General features: G+C 45.4%; 1 protein-coding gene across 1 annotated transcript in view; it reads left to right on the forward strand.

Annotated features, from left to right (window-relative positions):
• The window catches only part of efr3bb (EFR3 homolog Bb), a 39,485-nt gene that overhangs the window by 3,477 nt on the left and 22,067 nt on the right, over positions 1 to 13,941 (forward strand). Inside the window, exons 3-4 of the mRNA XM_083643532.1 lie at positions 11,998 to 12,074; positions 13,610 to 13,737. Of these exons, the coding sequence (XP_083499658.1) occupies positions 11,998 to 12,074; positions 13,610 to 13,737 (205 nt within the window). The remainder of the gene's footprint in view (positions 1 to 11,997; positions 12,075 to 13,609; positions 13,738 to 13,941) is intronic.

A 13,941-nucleotide genomic window follows, 5' to 3' on the forward strand; every position in this document is an offset into this window, starting at 1 on the left:
TGTCAGTATGTAATATAGTCTGTGGCATTAACAAGACAAACTCCTGTGCAAGTGTTGTACATGCAAGCAATTCTGATGTCGCTGAAGTATTGCACCTGAATTGAGGGTTTTATGTGGTCATTTATGGGTTTAGCAAGTTTTGTGACCTTTAGGCTCATGACACACAGATCAAAAGCAGTGGTAGAGCTTAATGTAAAAAAAAAGTACATGCAGTCAACTTGAAAATAGATCTGCTTTTCCTCATTCCCAAAGAGATTACTTTTTAAAGGAACAACATTTTTTTTTCCATTTGACACTGACAGCAATGATAGGTACTGTAGGCAGTTTGAGAAGGCTCTTTGAATGATCCAAAGAAGGTCAGCCTTTTCAACTACCAGGGTGGCAGGCAGCAGACAGCAGGGGGGCTCTAGTGATTAGTGAGACCATCCTTCAACCAGAAGGTCTCTGGTTAGTCCCTCTGTGATAGCGTGCCGTGCATCTCCGCTGCCGACATATCCTCGAGCCAGACACTGAAATTCCTACCGGCCCTGTGGTGCTCTGTTGCTGACCTTTGACCTCTGGGGGGCTTCCAGGGATCAATAGCCTGCCCCAAGCAACAGTGAAGGTGCACAGCACACACACAGCTGGCCATTAGTGGACTAATTGCAATGGATGACAGTGGCATTCTGCTCCAGGCTGCAGTCTAAACACCAACAGCATCTCTGCATCCGTTTTCTATAGAACTAAGAACAATTGATCACAACAATCTTTAGTCCCATTAAAACTGCCCTGAAGTAGCCAAATCTGTGTCTCTGTTGATGGAATGAAAGCAGATTGCTTTTGGCTAATTGGAAAACCTCGCTTGATAATATTGGCATCTATGATTGCCATCTAATGCAGTGCTTCTCAGACTCAGCGACCCCTAAACTGACACAGATTAGACCACGGACCCCCATTTGATAAGATTTTAGTCGCAGGGGTCCCCCGTCTTTGCTTTTAGAAACCCATTACCATAATAGTCATACATTCTGTCATTGTGTTACTTATGGATGGAATTAATAGTGAATCAAGAGGAGAAAACAGGAGCTTCTTGGATACTTATAGATAGGTTTTTAATTTACGAAGTAAAGTACATGTCTACTACAATAGTTAATCAAACAATGTACATCTTCAATCAATGAACAGGGGCACAAAACGCAACGCGTTTCAACCTCTCTGGTCTTCGTCAGGCTGCATGGCTGATACCTGGTATTTATCTGACAACATTAGCTGCACCTAAGTTTATGGTTAATATCACTTGTTAACCTCTCTTAGAGCGAGAGGAAAACAAACAAGGCCACTTAGTTGACTTGATGGAGGGGCTTGAAAATGGAAATCTGGCAGAAAGTAGCATAATCATAGCATGCATGGAGAAACTGAGAGGAAGTAAAGCAGGAGGCAACGGAAAGATTAATGATGGGGAAAGAGTGATGCTTACAGGGGGCGGGGAGAGAAGGAGATTGCATGGGTGGGAGGCTTTCTCCCTCTCTCTACCCCTGTGGTGCAGTCTCTCTCTCTCTCTCTCCCTCTCTCTCTCTCTCTCTCTCTCTCTCTCCCTCTCTCTCTCTCTCTCTCCCTCTCTCTCTCTCTCTCTCCCTCTCTCCCCCCCCTCTCTCTCTCTCTCTCTCTCTCTCTCTCCCTCTCTCTCCCTCTCTCTCTCTCTCTCTCACTCTCTCTCTCTCTCTCTCACTCTCTCTCTCACTCTCTCTCTCTCTCTCTCTCTCTCTCTCTCGGGCTGTGAGAAGATGATTGGAGGGGAGGTGTGTGTATGTGTTTGTGCGCGCCGTCCTCTTGGGAAGGGGCACTGTTGCAGCAGCAGGCAAAGGGGAAAATCCAAGGTCATCACAGCACGCTTCTCTCTGACGTTGCCTTGCAGCCCCCCTCGTGCGTGCGCGTGCGTGTGTGTGTGTGTGTGTGTGTGCGCCTGCCTGTGTGTTTTGTGCGTATGTGCATTTCAGGAAGCGTGTAATTCATTGCATTGAGCCAGGCTCTGCACCAATCACGGCGCGCATTTATGTGCCTTTTAGCTTTTAGCGCACGTGCAGGCATCCGTCCCAGAGTAAGCGGTGTGTGTGTGTGTGTGTGCATTTTTCAGTGCCTGTTGTTGGCACAGCAGTGTGTGTCTGTGTGAGCTACTGAAACTGCATCAACAAGGCAGCAGGCATCTAGAGTGAGCGACTCCAACAGTACGATCAATGTACGGTAAGAATGACATTCATATTTCAGAGAGTGTGTGTGTGTGTGTGTGTGTGTGTGTGTGTGTGTGTGTGCGCGAGCGTGTGTGTGTGTGTGTGCGTGTGTGCGTGCACGCGAGCAATGTGAACCATTTAGCGTTCAGCCAGTTTTCCTACATTCTCCAAATTGTGTGTGTTCTTCTCTTTGCTCTGGCAGACTGCACCTCTCTCCAGTCTCATAAAGCTATGGGAACAGGACTCTTACGAGGGTAACTCTCTGTTAAATCAGTTTCCCAAGGAGGCGCCGCATTGAAGATGTTTATTTTCGGTACTGTAATAGCAGAGGCTTATTTGGTCCAACAGCTTTTGCTCACTTAAATCGTTTGTTTGTATTGGATTTGAGCCTGTTGTTGACATAGTGTGTACACTTGTAGCATATCATGCTAGTTGTTGTTTGAGCCGTGCTAACTTGTGTTTGTTTGTGTCATGGATTCGCTGATATGTTCGAAAGCTTCCGATTGTTTTTGCTGGTGTTCATCATGGTTCTTCTCAGTGCAATGTTTTGAGTTGCATACGCTCTTGAAATGAAGGTTTATGCTACCTAGAAGAACATTTGAAAATGTGCATATGTGCCACTGAGAATTCAGAATATGGGATGGACATGCTCCGAAATGTATTTTCTGTGCTCCTAAAATAATTCACGAGCAAAGCTTCTCTTTGGTAAAAAAAAGTGACTTAGCTCTGATATTGCCAGGACATGTTGATTTGATTTGACGGTTACAAATTGAAATACAGTGTACTAAACAAAGTACAGACACGAATCTCAAAGAATAACATCAAGGATAAAGCACAATCAAGTCAAGACTTATTTCCATTGTGGTCCTTGGTCTAAAACAGGTAGATATAAAAAACAACAACAAAAACATGAAATAATTAACAGAAGCATTCGATACAAACAATAATGTTCATATCTTGTTCATTGATTAGTGCTAATCAATAGTTCAGTGGGTTTACCCTGCTTTGAGTTTGCACACTATTGATGGAAAAAGGCGTATTATTTGCACACCGGGAGATGAAGCTCAGCATGGCCGTTCTATACAGTCACAGTGTTGTGCTATGCTTATGGCGTCGAGTCCTTTGCGCTCTAACGTGGGTGCCTGTAGGACTGTGATTCATAGCGTGTCGGATCGGCCTGGTGTCAGGAGGATTTGTTGGCAGGTGGGTCTGTATATCAGTGTTCTGGTTGCATCATATCACGTATGTTGTTCTATGCCGCCCACACTGGATCGGTAAGTGCTTTGAATCTAACATGGTTTATATGGATGTATAACTGTGGACGTTCAAGTCGTGTGTCATGTGCCTGCACTACATCTGTGTGTGTGTGTGTTTTTGTTGTTTTACAGCAAAATGACCGTTTTATATGCAGGGTTTTCAAACGCAGGTAACCCAGCGTGTGTGAAACGCTAAAAAGCCCATTGGCACGTTCAGATTGCCATTACCCGTTGCAGCTCTTCCCCCTCCCTCCCCCCTGAGCAGTTTGCTCAACGAACCAAACGGCAAACCTTGTATCAAAATACTCGTTGTGATGTTAGGATTACATATGGAGTGAAACTGTGGCTGTAAAGCATTACTCAAAATTAATAGGAATGTAAATTTTGAAAACCCTAAAGCCCTAAAATGTTGAAAACCCTAAAGCGGATGACCTTAATGTTAATTAAATTAATTAATTCATTAATTAATTAAACACACTCGTCTCATCCTATTCACCGTTATGTTCATACGCGGGGGTGGGCCAAATATTTCCCCTCCCCCCGTTATTTTTTGTTCTTGCTTAAACCGAATGTTTTATGGTCACTCACGATTCTCTGGAAGATGGGTTGGCTTGGTTCCAGCCTTAAAACCCGTTATATAAGGATTTATCGAAACGTCTATGGAGAATATGAACGCAAAACTTACTTCCGGGGCAAATGACGTCACGAAAAGTCACGTGACTGTCGAGCTCTAGTGCAGAGCCATTGAGACGGTATCACTAAACGACAGAAGAAAAAGCCGGTCGTTTGTGGATCTATTAGTGACTTTTTGTTGCGTGTTTCTAAAGAGAGAGAGAGAGAGTTGGGCCAGTCCCAGGCTTTTAGAGTCCTTGAGCAACAATTAGTTGGGAGGCCCCCTTCACCTCCCTAAAAGGTGCATTGATTTCTTGATTGATTTCCTTTTGGTCCTTTTGGGAAGATAAGCGAGTCTCTTAGTTAAGCATCACAGTCATGCTCAGGTCCAGGTACATGATTTAATCAACCCTGACCCACATGTTGGACAACACTCGCTGTTTATTGACCAGCCACTCGGCTTGGGGTGTCATTTATTCCTGCCTCAGCAAAGGAGGTGACAAATACAGCCCAATAGGCACACATACATTATCTTTGTTTACCTTTGTTTTTCCTGCAGCAGATTGGTAGAGTGAATGAATCTAACTGAAAAGCATTGTTAGGGTCCCCGTTATTGAGCACTAAGCAGTCATTTCTATTGCTTGAGAGAGAGAGAGAGAGAGAGAGAGAGAGAGAGAGAGAGAGAGAGAGAGAGAGAGAGAGAGAGAGAGAGAGAGAGAGAGAGAGAGAGAGAGAGAGAGAGAGAGAGAGAGAGAGAGAGAGAGAGAGAGAGAGAGTTTCTGTCTCACTGTATGTGGGTGGAGTGTCACACTGGCCCTAATGACTTGATCAGCCTCTCCTCCTCTCCTCCCAGCTGGCTCAAACTCCCTGGCTCCTCCTCCTCCTTGCTGTCGGGCCCTATGCGAACCAGCCACACAAAAAAAAAAAAAAATGGCGGTGAATGGCGAGAGGCAATCTTTTTTTTTTTTCCTGTTTGGTTGGTAGGCTGACAGAGCATACACACAACACATACACTATATTGACACAAACAACAAAGTATTCAAAACTAGCGAGGGAAAGATCACATTATTTAGACAGCCATGGCTTTTGTTCATTGAGTGGGGTTCATTTTGGGCGTCTTGTCTCGCCTTCAGTGCAGGATTCTACCGTTTCTTGATGCTTTGTCCCTCTGCTTTGCTGATGTAAAAATAGCGGGATGTGCTCCCCCCCCCCCCCCTCCCCCCCCTTATGTAATAATACCCCTGAAGGGCACCACGCTTTTTTTTAGCCATTACGAGAAGCATCACTTTGCACAGGTATGTGTGTGTGTAACGTGCAGGTACTGTATGTGTGTGTGTAACGTGCACGTGCAGGTACCGTATGTGTGTGTGTGTGTGTGTGTGTAACGTGCAGGTACCGTATGTGTGTGTGTAACGTGCACGTGCAGGTACCGTATGTGTGTGTGTGTGTGTGTGTAACGTGCAGGTACCGTATGTGTGTGTGTAACGTGCACGTGCAGGTACCGTATGTGTGTGCCTGTGCTGTTTGCTTGCCGAGCTTGATGGTGTACGCGTACACGTTTAATAAATCTACTTAGCATGTCAGCTTGCAATGACAACCAAGCTGTGTATGTGTATTGATGATTCTCACTCGCTCACTCTCTCTCTCACACACACACACACACACACACACACACACACACACACACTCACACACACCCATACACAGATCCACAATGTGTTTAATATTCTCCTTGTGGGGAGTCAGGACTTAATCACACTCGTCTGCCACATGACATTGTAACAACAGAGCGGCTGTGGGACAGCAGGTGCAGATGACCACTTCTAACACTGCTACCCTGTGTGTGTGTGTGTGTGTGTGTGTGTGTGTGTGTGTGTGTGTGTGTGTGTGACGTGTATATGTGTGTGTGTCCGTCCCCATGACATGAGGTTGGTTGCGCTCTGCTTATTATTTTCATCTTTTCAAAGCAGTGGGGGCATATTTGGGGTGGGGTGCCAGTCGATGAATAGGGTACAAAAAAAAAAGAAAAAGTAGTGGATGTGTGGATTTGTATGTGTACCACATATTCCCTGGTGATGGATATTGATCCACTATCACCCTGTGGTGAGGTGGAAATCTTTGTTGTGTGTGTGTGTGTGTGTGTGTGTGTGTGTGTGTGTGTGTGTGTGTGTGTGTGTGTGTGTGTGTGTGTGTGTGTGTGTGTGTGTGTGTGTGTGTGTGTGTGTGTGTTATTGTTGTTGTCCTGTCCAGCCTGTGAGGGCAGGAGTCCAATTAACACTGTGTGAGTGTTGTGCTATCATGCACAGACATGTCTGTTTTGCTCAAGTCTTTGTTTGTGAAGCACTTTGTAACAGTTGAAAGGTGCTATAGAAATATTATGATTATTATGATTATTGTTATTATTATTATTGTTATTATTATTGTTATTGTTGTTATTATTATAATTATTATTATTATCATTATTATAATAATTATATATTCTACACTTGAATTGTTTTTCTGCCTGTCTGCCTGTCTGTCTGCCTGTCTGTCTGTCTGTCTGTCTGTCTGTCTTCCTGCCTGTCTGTCTGTCTGTCTGCCTGCCTGTCTGTCTGCCTGCTTGCCTGCCTGCCTGCCTGCCTGCCTGCCTGCCTGTCTGTCTGTCTGTCTTGTCTGATTGCCTGTCTGTCTCAATCCTAATGTGGAAACTTTAAGATGACATCCCGGGAGAAGGGGAGAGTGTAATCTGTTAATGCACCAACCCATTGTTAGACAGCTAAAAATAGCTTTTTGAGTGGCTGTACTACTACTTGCTGTGGTGATTTTTAGGGGTGGGGTGGAGGGGGCGTTGGAGCCCTCACACATTGATACACACACACACACACACACACACACACACACACACACACACAAACAAGCAGGTAGAAGATATCAGAAGAGGTCAAAGGGCACCAACTCTGGCGTAGGTTTCATAGACCTGAGTGGCTCTCTAATTAGCATAAAAGTCAGACAGTGGCAGGAAAAGGGTTTCCTTGCACTTCCTCCTCTCCATGGTTTTCTAACATCATCTCTCCTTAGTCATCTTCAGGGGAAACTGTATTTGATTGCTGCCCCTGTCCTGTTTCAATCATTCCATTTCCTTAAAGCTTGTTTGATTATTGTCCCTGCATTTGGCTCTTCTCAACTTTGCACGTGTGTTCTTGTGTGTGAGTGTGTGTGCGGGAACATCATTCAGCCCAGTCTCTCTGTGTTGTTAGCTTGCTGTGCAGACTAGAGTGGGTGAATGTGTTGTTAGCTTGCTGTGCAGACTAGAGTGGGTGAGTGTGTTGTTAGCTTGCTGTGCAGACTAGAGTGGGTGAGTGTGTTGTTAGCGTGCTGTGCAGACTAGAGTGGGTGAGTGTGTTGTTAGCTTGCTGTGCAGACTAGAGTGGGTGAGTGTGTTGTTAGCTTGCTGTGCAGACTAGAGTGGGTGAGTGTGTTGTTAGCTTGCTGTGCAGACTAGAGTGGGTGGATGTCGTGAGACCACCAGCTATGCTCTACGTTTCACCACTATCATCTCAATTCTCATCCACCCACCTCGTTCCTCTGCCTTACTCCTTTGCTCTCCTTCCGTGCATACTAACCTAACACCACAAAACAAGGAGAGAGAGACAGAGGACAAGAGATTTCTCCATGTTCCTTTGGGTTTCAGAAACTATATTACACAGCATCATCTAGGATTTTTTTGTTGCTTTTAGTGAGGTTACTGGAGCTGATGTAAATGAATGGACTTACAAGGGTAATTGCAGAATAAGCACGTAGTAGTTTAGCTTGCCGCATAGAACTGTTAAGATGTATGGACAAAATCTGTATTACCACTGTAATGTGAAGTTGGTCTACCTGCTGGCCTTGAAAGATAAGAAACAGACCGAGCAGTCTGCAACATTTTCTAGGTCACTCCAAAGAAAATATTATTTAGTGCCTACTTTACTTTACCCATCTTGATGGTAAAATGCAGATGCTTGGAGGAGCATCATGGCAAACGTAAATTGTTGCACCCCATTGAGTTGAAGTGTTGAAGCATAAAACTATTAGAAAATCTTCTAGATATTTCCCATTATTTATCGGGGAAAGAACACGGGGACTTAATAAGTCAGTAAAAATGTGTAGCCAACAGTTAAAGAACAGCTACTCCTCCATCATTACTGCACAAACTGCTATGCCAGCACTTGGCATACCCTCCTGTTCACTGCAATTCCCTCTCTCCATTCTGTTATAAATTCAGTCTGGATAGCCCACGCTGTCCTTGGCTAATAACTGCAGGTGTTATATTAAATATTGAATAACTCATGAAATCCTAGGTTCCCCGTGGGTTCCTTGAGATAACATATTTGTTTTTTATAAAATGGCAACTACAAGTGGCTGAAAGCTGCGGAGTGTCTCCAGAAGGGGGGGGGGGGTGGAATAAAAAAAATACATAAAAACAAAGAAAATACATTTTTGATAACAATCCAACAAAAGCCCTGAACTATTGACTGAACATACAGGTTTTGGGACTTTAGAGGTATAAAAGTTATTAAATTATCCCTGCTCCCCTCCCCTTCCTGCTCCTGACAGAGAGGGTTAAGCCCAATTTATGCTTCGTCTGCCGACACTTTTGAAACGGTCGCAGACAGAAATGAGGACTTGAGTCGACACTTTCAAGTGTCTGCGAGCAGCGTCTGCTACCTGGTGAAATGTCTAGTGTCGCTGACTACGTCACTTAATGTCGCGCAAGTCTGATTGGCTATATAGACGGGCACGCGCGACTTCCTTGTTTTAGTTTTCACTGAAATGAAATTAATGAGCGTGTCCCCGCCTGGCCGCCTCCCGTATTTTTATCAGCATGTCCTTGATGTATGACTTCGTGAAAATCACAAAGAATACCGTGACCAACATCCCGGAGAGAGAGGAGGTGATTGTGTGGTTGTGTGTCGTTATATGCGGCTGCAGTTACATCTTGCCTCTTGGGTTCACTGACAGCATTCCCTCTCTTGCCTGTCTGCACTGCACTTCTCTGCCTCCCTCTGTCTCTAGCACCACGTGACCGTTGCGCCGCGGAGAGAAGCATAAATGCAGCAACATGAGCGACACTTTATTTTTCGTCTGCGACCATGTGCTGAGCGACACTTTCTAATAAGTATAAATTAAGCTTTAGGGTTAGGTAGCACTAATCTCTGTGACTCACTCCACACAGCACGACGCTCCTCCCTCATCCAGCTTCCATCTATCTCTTTCTCCCATCATTCTCTCTCTCCGTCTCTGTCTCTGTCACGCTCTCTCCGTCCTCCCCCTTCCCTCTTGACCCCGGGGACCTGCTGTATTGTCATTAATTCACCGGCGGTGACTCCCTACACCCAGGCCCCGGGCCAAAGACAGTGAGGGGGGAGAGAAGGGAGGCATGGAGGGGGAGGGGGAGGGGCCTCATTAGTGTTTGAAGTGATGGAGGAGAGAGGAGCACGTCTATGAATAGACTCTCTCTCAGAGATAAGCCAGAGCACTGTTATAGCAGAGCTGCTGTGTGGAGTTTATCTGAACGTTCAGAGAGAGCGCACGGACAGAGAGGCCTTGAGACACACTGGCCTTTTGGAGCCCCGAGCGGCCCTGACTCTATATTCCCCCAGGCTCCGCCTCCCGTCACACGACAGACAGAGGGCATTGTACCGATGGCTTTGACTCCATTCAAAGGCTTTTGAAAGGCCGTCCTGCCTGCGCACTGCACACTGACTGTGCTGCCTTCCTCCAAGGTGAAGGTCACACTGATAAGATGCCAGAGGGCTAGTGACAGAGACAGGCTTCTCTCTCTCTCTCTCTGAGTAACACCAAGACCAGGAGATGTTTTGTCTAAAGCTGCGTTCACACCGACCTATTAAAGTTTTTCGCTGGCATCGAGTTTACATACAAAGTCAATGCAAACGAGCGATTGAGCGTATATTCGCCCGGGAGAAAAATCGCTGGGCGTCCGAGCGACAGAGACAGAGCGATAGGGAGAAAATTCGCTCGTCGCCCGAGATGAAATATCCCAACTCGAGCGAAATTACGCTGGCATCAGTCGCTCGCTGTTCAACGCTGATTGGCTGCCGTGTGATAGTGAGTCAAGGATCACACTGGCTTGGAACAAACCGCTGGTTTATTGTGTGGCAACAAACCGCATTGACAGCTGATTGACAGGCTGACAGCTGACATGAAGTGAAGTCTGTACTACCGGGATAGAGCTCGCATTAGGAGCACGCTGATAGGCTTAGCTTGTAAACAACTACGGTGGCTCCTAGTGGACAAATATCACGACATTGCGTAACGTTATAGCCCCCAGATGTCCGTCAATTATTGTGCCTGTTGACGAGCGATTTAAACAGAGCGACAGAGCGATTCCAAAGGGTTGAATCGAGCGACAGAGAGAAAAATAAATATCTCGGTGTGAACACAGCTTTAGGGAGAATAGAAGGAAGCAAAGGGAACGAAGGGAAGAGAGGAAGGAAGGAAAGAAGGAAGCAGTTTCTTTGCAGATGTTTTCGTCTTTACTTAGGTAATATACCCTAAATCACCTCATACACATTGAGGGCTAAGTGTTAGGCTGCCGTACCATCGTTAAACTTTACTGCATTGCTGCTGACACCTACTTTGTTTTGATCTTTTTGCTGAGCTCTTATTTTGTCGTTATTTTATGCTCCTAGCTCTAAAAAGAGTTGAGTGATTTATGGGGCTTTTAGGAGGTTCTCCCCCACTCCACTTTCCTCATTCCCCCATGGTCCCCTTATGACTCACCACTGCTCAATGCCCTCCACCAATCAGATGCCATCTCTCACTGGCTGCCTAGCAAGCTCTCTCCTCACTGCAGAGTCAGATAAAGCACCGTGCGTTGCATTGCGTTGCACACACATTGTGTGTGTGTGTGTGTGTGTGTGCATTCTCATCTGAGTGACATTTCTATGTTGCGACCACATTCTTTCCATATCTTGCCTTCCTCAAAATGTCTTTGCACACAGTCACCTTTTCTCAGCCCAGTTCTCTGTGTGGGAATAGAGACTTGCATTGTCCGACACCAGTGCTGCTGGGACAGACTGCTGCTCAGTAGGGCTGAACGATATTCACGCACAAATCTAATTGCGATTATTTGACAGAATATTGTGATTTAAACTGATTCATATAATCACATTTGTTATTGCTCTTGTTTTAATTTTGCTTTAGGAAAAAAACATGTCTCAGTGTGCAGGATTTACTGAGTTGGAGGATGATGAAAGAAAGGTTTTCACCAATATTGATCCATGGATGAAAGATTCCCTATGAAAGATCACTAAAATAACTTCTTTACAAGTCCAATTGCAGCCTCTCCTCTGCGATTTGAAAATTGCAGACGTTCATATTACGATGTAGATTCTTTCCCCTCCCAGCTCGACTGCTCAGTCCTCAGCAGGTGCCAAGTTTCTGTCTCCCAACGGCTTTGTGATGATGAATCTGTCCTGGTGGTTTTAATCTCACAATCCTGTCTGGGCGATGCTGCCATCATCATGCCCATGCTGATGCTAATGTCTTTATATTCAACATGTAGCAACACTTTGCTGTTCTTCTCACATACAGTAGTGGTTGACAAAGGATTTGTGTTTTTGCAGATGTTTCCTGTGTTTTTCTTTGTCCCCCAATGCAATTAAATGTATGGATCAGTCTGTGTCCGTCCGTCTGTACCCGTCAAACATGATCAATTACACGTATCATTTAAGGTCACAGGACCGTATAACTGCTACGCCACCAGTCGGATCACATCTTGTTGCTGATTGGCCAAAAAGGTGCCTGCATCATACCTTTGGCCTGGGGGGACCGGACCCCCGTTTTCCTCGCATTTCTTGTCAGTCATATCAGGCACATCTAATTGATGAATCCTCTTTCTCTCTTTCTCTCTCTCCCTCCCCATCTCTTGTCTTCCACAGGGGTGTGTGGCTGCTGCGGGGCCCTGAGGCCTCGCTACAAGAGGCTGGTAGACAACATCTTCCCAGAAGACCCAGAGGTAAGAAGCTCAGCGGACACTTCCTGTTTACTGTAGCAACAACAACACCTTCTCCTCACCCTGTGTGAACAGAGGTTTCTCCTGAGAGATCGATAACTAGTCCCCCTTTCATCTGCAGGATTATGTGTAGAAATCGTTTTGAGCTTGCTTTGCTGAATTCTGGGTCAAAGTAACAACATGGCGCAGTGTCATAGCGTCTCAGAGATTTAGGCGGAGTGGAGATGAGGAGACGACTTCACGATGATCAGCTGAAAGCTGGTGTAGAAGAGACATAAAGAGAGTTAGTTTGTGTGTGGAGGAGGCCATTTGAGAAGAGAGAAAACCCATCATTAGTGCCTCTCTGTTACTTTACCTGTCAGGTCTGCTGCCAGCACTGCAATACATTACACACAGACAGCAGTACACATGACCTAATTTCCCTACCGTATCTATGTGTACTTTCCTGTGTGTGTGTGTGTGTGTGTGTGTGTGTGTGTGTGTGTGTGTGTGTGTGTGTGTGTGTGCGCACGAGTGCGCACAAGTGCGCGTGTGTACATGGGCACCTGCACATTGTGCTCCCAAATGGTTTCTAATTTGGGCTCTAAACTGCTGCCCCATAAACTGTAACTGATGTAATCTCACCATTTTGGGAATAATGGAGCTCTCTGATAATAACATTCACACACACACGGACTAAGTGTCTCTCCGTGTGTGTGTGTGTGTGTGTCAGTGTCTGTGTGTGCAACTGTGTGTGTGCGTGCGCACGCATGCTCCAAATTCAAGCCAAAGTCGTGATTTACTGTAGTGTATCTGATCTTGATGTAAAAATTGTCAGGTTACATCAATTTCCCACAATCGTCTTTGAGATATGAATCAATGAACAAATAAATAAATATCTAACTTTAACCAAAATGTGGCTGCAATAGATATTATTTTCCTTTGTTTTTAATTGTATTCTTTGAAATGATTGCTTATTGTATGATTGCATCACGATGAAGTCAAAAATCTACGTGTGTTTTATGTTTAAAAATGAGGCCCCGTTCACAAGCCCCAGAGCCAGGAAGAAGAGGCTTAAGTGCATATCAAGGCTTTTCCCTGTTCCAGTCACTTAGCCTTGTTGCATAGATACACATAGGCCATCTGGGTACTTCTGACTTGCTAGTGATGCTAGAACAATATTAAGTTATCAAATCTTACCAGTCTTACCAGTGTCTGTATCTCTCTTGTTTACATGACTTTCCATTCTCTCCTGCACACTTGAGTTCTGTCTGTGTGATTCCATGGCCGGGCTCTGTCAGAATGTACGGTAAATAGAATCTCAGTGGATGTTTTTAGCTCTGTCCTCTCCACGAGCAGACTGGAGAGCAGAGAAGTGGGACAAGGTGGAAAGGAGGAGTGTAAACTCTGTTATCTGGGGCGCCCCTGGTGGTGTAGCCATCTATTCCCTCGCCTACCAACACGAGGGTCACAGGTTCGCGCCCCCCCCCCCCCCAACAATTATGAAGTGAACCCTGAAATTCAGTTTTCTTTTTCTCTGCCTCCCCTCACCCTCCTAGGATGGTCTGGTGAAGGCCAACATGGAGAAGCTGACGTTCTACGCCCTGTCAGCTCCAGAGAAGCTGGACCGTATCGGAGCCTACCTGTCTGAGAGATTGTCACGGGACGTGGCCCGACACAGATATGGGTGAGCATCAGCAGCTGCTCCCAAACAATAGAGAGGCAAAGTGACCGCCTCCTTCCTGCTTCAGCACTGTACCAGAGATTTTCATCTGCCATTTATTTTCCCATAGACATTTCGTAAAATGCTTATAAAAATAGTTTTACTTGTTCAAACCAAACTGTACAGATATATTTAGAAACAGGAGAGACCACATAACATTTCTCTCAG

This window comes from Poromitra crassiceps (assembly GCF_964638095.1).
Source record: "Poromitra crassiceps genome assembly, chromosome: 9".
Lineage (NCBI taxonomy): Eukaryota > Metazoa > Chordata > Actinopteri > Beryciformes > Melamphaidae > Poromitra > Poromitra crassiceps.